The 6,379-nt window shown below is 32.2% G+C and overlaps 1 protein-coding gene across 2 annotated transcripts; it reads left to right on the forward strand.

Annotated features, from left to right (window-relative positions):
* The first annotated feature begins 1,337 nt into the window (after positions 1–1,337).
* On the forward strand, positions 1,338–2,008 carry LOC111473327 (arabinogalactan peptide 16-like). 2 transcript variants are annotated; one of them, XM_023118879.1, is made up of 2 exons: positions 1,338–1,536; positions 1,749–2,008. In XM_023118879.1, the coding sequence occupies exons 1-2, from the start codon at positions 1,398–1,400 to the stop codon at positions 1,856–1,858; spliced, it is 249 nt and encodes an 82-aa protein (XP_022974647.1). In that variant the 5' UTR covers positions 1,338–1,397; the 3' UTR covers positions 1,859–2,008. The 2 variants fall into 2 exon arrangements, 1 of the variants encoding a protein (XP_022974647.1); XR_002715643.1 differs by lacking the exon at positions 1,749–2,008 and adding an exon at positions 1,682–1,734 and having other exon boundaries at positions 1,406–1,536.
* The last annotated feature ends 4,371 nt before the right edge of the window (positions 2,009–6,379 follow it).

Here is a 6,379-nt window from a genome sequence, read left to right on the forward strand (position 1 = left end):
AAACCCGGCGAGATTTGAGGGAATCCATTGGAAAGTGGGGGGCGGGGGGTGTGTTCTTGAGATCGAAAGGATCAGAAATGAGGTATTGAGAATGGAAATGGAATTGGAACGGATAAAAATGAAGAAAGAATAGAGAATTAAGAGGGAAAAAGAGAAGAATGGAAATGGAATTGGAACGGATAAAAATGAAGAAAGAATAGAGAATTAAGAGGGAAAAAGAGAAGAATGTTGTCCAGAATTGGCAAGAGGTTGAAGAACGGTGGAGTTTTTTTGCCGCGAATTTCGATGGCCATAGCTTCGAGTGCAGCGGCTCTTATAATTAGTGTATTCTTTTTAACTGTTTTTTTTAAACTCTTTTAATTATGTATATATATATATAAACACTAAATAAATGTGAAATTTAAATTTTGTAAAAGAAAAAAACATTTTTAACTCTTAAATTTCAATAATACACTTATTTATTTCAACTTGTAAAAGTTTTTTTTAATATCTTTTAAACATTTTTTAAAATTAAAAAATATAAAATAACGTATTAAAAAATACCAATTAACTTTAAAAAGTAAACACAAATACTCTTAAACTTCAAAAACTTTAAAAAGTTTGGAAATTATTTATAAAATATAGATAGAAAAGGAATTATGAAATATTTTAAATTTTAATTAAGGAATGATATTTTTTTAAATAAAATATTATAAGTTAAATAGTATTTTTTAATTTAAGAATATTTTTGAAATAATAAAACAAATTTAGAGATATTTTTATTAATTTAGCCTACAATTTTTTGGTTTAAATAATATTCTTGACCTTTCTACATTGTTGGTATAGATTATATTTCAAATTTTTTTAGCCATTTCTTAGCGATCCTATTTATAGAATCACTCTCATTCGAATGTGACTTCAATTCATTCATGTACTTCTTTATTAGAGTGTCATTGTCATATAAGAATTTAAGAACCCATTCAAAATTAACGAAAACAAATTATTTAATATTTTTTTATAAAATTTAATTTTGAATTTAAAATCATTTTTAAATTTTAAGGTCTAACAATAACAAATTATAATGCAACCTCAACCTAATTTAAATGGTAATAAGTATTAGTAATGTAATTAGAATTTTATCTATTTTAAATTGTAATTAATAATCTTTAGTTTATTATATCGCTCAAATTTGCTAAATTGTAATTTTTTTTTAAAACAAAAAATAAATTATATAGTTAAAAATTTTAAAAATAAAATATAAAAAATGTGGAGCCCACGCAGAGTAGCCATGGCCGGTTTCTTCTCTGTTCTCTGTTTCTATAAAACAAAATCCCCACATTATCCTCCGATCTCTCTCTTTCTCTCTCTTCTTCATCATTTCTTCCACAGATTTGTTTCTTTGGAGAGGGACAGCAACAATGGCGTCGTCCTCCGATTCTACTCCTACGGCCTTCTCTGGCTTCTTCACATGCTTCGCTCTCATCTTCTTCATTCTATTGCCACTCGTTCACGCGCACTCTTCGGCTTCTGCTCCCGCTCCCGCTCCCGCTAGCGACGGTAATCTACGCATCTGATTTCTAAACTCCATCAGCTTTTGTGTCTGCTTTGTCCTTTTTGTTGATTGATGATGATGATGATGAATGTAGGTCTTTTCAAATTTTTTATTTGGAAGTGATTTGTTGACAGTTTTGTGTAAAATCAGGGACCTCCATAGACCAGGGGATTGCGTACGTGTTGATGCTGATGGCGTTGGTTTTGTGTAAAATCAGGGACCTCCATAGACCAGGGGATTGCGTACGTGTTGATGCTGATGGCGTTGGTTCTCACATATCTCATCCATCCTCTCGATGCATCTTCCTACCAATTTTTTCTGAATTGAGTTCTAGGATTGTAGCAATGTTGGCGCTGTTTTTCGGATTTTTGAAGATGCGGTTAGTGGATAAATCATGAAGTAAGGCCAACTTTCTTGCTCTCGTTGTGATAAATGTAGGGTTGAAGAGGAATTTTCATGTTGAGTTTGCCAGATTTTGATCCATTCTTTTATTTATTAAATGTAGGGTTGAAGAGGAATTTTCATGTTGAGTTTGCCAGATTTTGATCCATTCTTTTATTTATTGATTGTTTAATCCATTACTTTCAATTTTGTTATCATAATTTATTCATTGGATCCATTTTACAAAGCTTTCCATGTCTGCAACTTGTTTGATTGATGTTAGAGGTAAGAGTAGAGAGTTGGAAGCCACCAAAGCTTTCCATGTCTGCAACTTGTTTGATTGATGTTAGAGGTAAGAGTAGAGAGTTGGAAGCCACCATTATTTTCTTCTAATGTTAGGGATCTTGGATAGCATAGGATATATTGCCTCCACTTTTCCATTTTCATATTTAGGAGTATCTTGAACGGATCTTGGATAGCATAGGATATATTGCCTCCACTTTTCCATTTTCATATTTAGGAGTATCTTGAACAATGTAAGGAAAGATTGGGATTGGATTTGTTGGATGAAAGTCCCACTTGGCTAATTTAGGGAATGATCATGAGTTTATAATCAACGAATACTCTCTCCATTGGTACGAGGCCTTTTGAAGAAGCCCAAAATGATCATGAGTTTATAATCAACGAATACTCTCTCCATTGGTACGAGGCCTTTTGAAGAAGCCCAAAACAAAGCCATGAGAGTTTATGCTCAAAGTGGACAATATCATACCATTGTGGAGAGTCGTATTCATCTAACATAGTATCAGAGTCATGCCCTAAACTTAGTATGTCAATAGAATCCTCTAATGTCGAAAAAAGGGCTCCAAAAGAAAATGAGTCTAAGCCTCGATTAAGGGGAGACAGTACTTTGTTCGAGGAGAGGTGTTGGATGAAAGTCCCACATCGGCTAATTTAGGAAATAATCATGAGTTACTTTGTTCGAGGAGAGGTGTTGGATGAAAGTCCCACATCGGCTAATTTAGGAAATAATCATGAGTTTATAATCAAATAATACTCTCTCCATTGGTATGAGGTCTTTTGGGGACAATAACATACCCTGGTGAAGAGTCGTGTTCATCTAACCGAAGAACAAAGAAAATAGATCAGAGATTAGAGGTCTCTTCCATATAAGTTGTCCTCTAGGCATCCAAATATCTCCGGCCAAGAGAATCTGTGGCTGTGGAAAGGAGATTAGTTGAGCTTACAAAGGGATTAGTCATGGAGTCTTCTGTGTGGGTGTCTGACAACTTCGTAGAAAGATAAGACTATCCCGATGGAGGGATCAATTCCTGTAAACATCCCTTTCAATTCTCCATCCCTGTCTCAAAGTAAACGGTTTCAGTGTATGAAATTTTGATAAAAAATCAAACACATTGTGTCTAAGCATAATGAAACTCGTGTTCAACTCCAAGAATAACTAGTAATAAAAAATCAAACACATTGTGTCTAAGCATAATGAAACTCGTGTTCAACTCCAAGAATAACTAGTAATGATAATGGTAATGGAAACCCTGGTACTAAGATTGCTACTACTTACCTCCAAATTTCTGCCGGAGTTGTTCTCGTATTCATCCCAAATGCCCTTTCAAGATCTCTCTGCAAAAGGAACATTCCTAGCCATTTGTTCTCTGCAAAAGAAACACCAGCTAACAACCAAATAAAACGTTTTATTTTGATGAGGGAAGAAAATTTGTTCTAGATTCTTTTAAACTAAGAATTAAGTGAACGAACTAGGGTCGATGATGAGGGAAGAAAATTTGTTCTAGATTCTTTTAAACTAAGAATTAAGTGAACGAACTAGGGTCGAGATGTCAGGCCATAGAAACATTCCTAGCCATCATCTCAGACCTCAACCACATGATGTGAACGGTTTTAATTATATATGTTAGGCTGAGTTTCAAGCTTGAGAGTTAAGGGAAAGCAAACACTTCACAAAGACGAAATGTCGAAGGGATGAATTAACGAGGATGGCAGAAAGAACGGAGGCTCCAGCCGCCGAAAGGGCGGAGCCTCCGAAAGGGCGGCATCGGAGAGTATTAGAATGGTGAAGTTGTTGAGGATTTTTAGGAGGGAGTCTCACATTGGCTAACTAAGGGAATGACTTTTTGGGCAACAAAAAAACAAAGTCACTGAGAGCTTATACTCAAAGTAGATAATATCATATTATTATGGAGGTCGTAGTTTCTAACATAGTACCAGAGTCGTGCCTTTAACTTAAACATGTTAATTGAATCATCAAGTGTCGAACAAAGAAGTTGGTAGCCTTAAAGGTGTAGTCAAAAGTGACTTCAGTGTCAAACAAAAAGTGTATTTTGTTTGAGGATTTTAGAGAAAGGAGTCAAATCTTGATTAAGAGGAAGCTGTTTGAGAGTTACATAGGGGCCTGGGAGGAAACTCTATGGTATATTTTGTTTGAGGGGAGGATTATTGGGAGGGAGCCTCACATTGGCTAATTAAGTGGATGCTCGTGGCTTTTATAAGTAAGGAATATATCTCTGAGGCATTTTGGAAAAACCAAAAGTAAAGTCATAAGAGCTTATGCTCAAAATTGAGCATGTCGTAAATTTGGCTTCAACCCCACCATATCTTCATCTTTCTCGGAGGCCCGAGATTGATGGGAAGATGGGTATACGAATTTCGATGAACGAGAAAGAAAATTGAGGCATTTAGATCAGAATGAAATCGAAGAGGCACACGAATTGGGCTCTCTCTTCTACAGTGATATAAACTATTGTGTGAAATTGTGGAGCTCCAACCAATTTTCATTTACAATATTAGTAATATTTGCTCGAATAAAAAGTTAACATATTTATCTATTATTTTATTATATCTTAATCTTTTATATTTAAGTACATAAATGTTTAATTATTAATTTTGATAACATATACACATAAATTTAGTATCTATTTTTAATTCAAAAATTAAATCTTTTTGAGTTCGTTAATTTAGTTTACTTATTATCTTTTCATGTCAAAGGTATAAAACTACCTAAAGATTTATTGAATTGTTTATAAACTTGTTGAATTAGTTTCAATTTTATGCTTTCATTTGTGGTTCCTAGAAACGATTGGATGAATCAAGTTGCCTTCATTATGGTTCATTTAATCGTGTGATGATTTCACTCATCAACGATCTTAATTTTGATGTATTCAAATATTTTTTTACGACACAACGATTGTTCTATATTAAGATGATAGTAAAGATGAAATCAAGTGTGAAAAGAACGAAAACCAAAATTATCTAAAGAAAAAAATACATAAAAATAAATATATTTTCAATAGATTCTCTGTGCCAATACAAAGTATTTGTGTATTTGTGTGACTTATGATTTGCCCTAATTTTTGATTTTTTTTCTTTTTTAAGTTGTCATTAAGATGTTTTTTTTTTTTTAATCCTTGAGATTTATTTATTTATTAGTTTAATTCTTGAGAAATTCCGTTTTATTATTTGATATTATCTCTAGATACTATATTTGACATTAGGGGTAGTTTTGTACAATGCTCTCTAAATTTAGTAATTGGCCATTTAATAAATAAACTGATTTGACCATTAAAAAAAAAGATCAATTAAATATGCCCGTTACACAAACACCTTTTTGTACTTTATAAATAGCATATAATTAAAGTAGGTATATTAACGTTAGATATTATGGTACCCTCCGAAATTAATTTAAAATAAACTATTATCTTATTTTTTTTGTTTTCATCCTCTAATATAAATAAATAAAAAAGAATAATATTTAAACAAACATAATAATTATTAACCTTTTATAAATTATTCTAAAATTATATATATAAGAAAACTGTCATTATTCGTGTTAAAGATATTTAGTAATAAATTATAGTTTACCATATATATTATATTTGATATTTTATTATAAGGCAAATATAAATATTTGCCTTATTATCATAGGTATCTTTCCATTTATTGTTATTTTCATTTATTACTATTTCCATATCCTTGTAATTCATTTGATTATAAATAAGATAACTTTCACACCATTTAAGAGTGGTGGATTAATCAAACATTCACAGTTCGACTAATTTTGTAAAAAAACTGTCAGAATGGTAGGATATTAAAATTATAAATAGTTAAACTTTTAATTCTTGATCAGACTAATCCATGGTGGTTAATAATTAGTTAAATATTATCCTCTCAAAGACGGACATGAAAATTTGAATCTTCGATCTAAAGAGACGAATGCATACTAAAGTAGTGGTGGTTGTTTGATATTAGTTATTAGTCCTTCAACTTATTGGTGTTGTTGAGTTAATATTGGGAGTGATTTGAGAGGCTTTAAAGGACAGTGAGACTGAGAGATAGGCTGTAAAAGGTGTTGGGAAGGACAGAACAATCCCCGCACAAGAATCAGTGCTGCGATGTGTCGATCCACCAAGGAATGGTTTTTTCTGCCGAGGTAGGATT

This window comes from Cucurbita maxima, unplaced genomic scaffold, assembly GCF_002738345.1.
Source record: "Cucurbita maxima cultivar Rimu unplaced genomic scaffold, Cmax_1.0 Cma_Scf00115, whole genome shotgun sequence".
Taxonomy (NCBI): domain Eukaryota; kingdom Viridiplantae; phylum Streptophyta; class Magnoliopsida; order Cucurbitales; family Cucurbitaceae; genus Cucurbita; species Cucurbita maxima.

Coding starts and splice junctions, on each gene's coding strand:
- LOC111473327 (XM_023118879.1), top strand. CDS start 1,398: ATGGCGTCGTCCTCCGATTCTACTCCTACGGCCTTCTCTGGCTTCTTC. Junction 1,537..1,748: donor TCCCGCTCCCGCTAGCGACG/GTAATCTACGCA, acceptor GTGTAAAATCAG/GGACCTCCATAGACCAGGGG.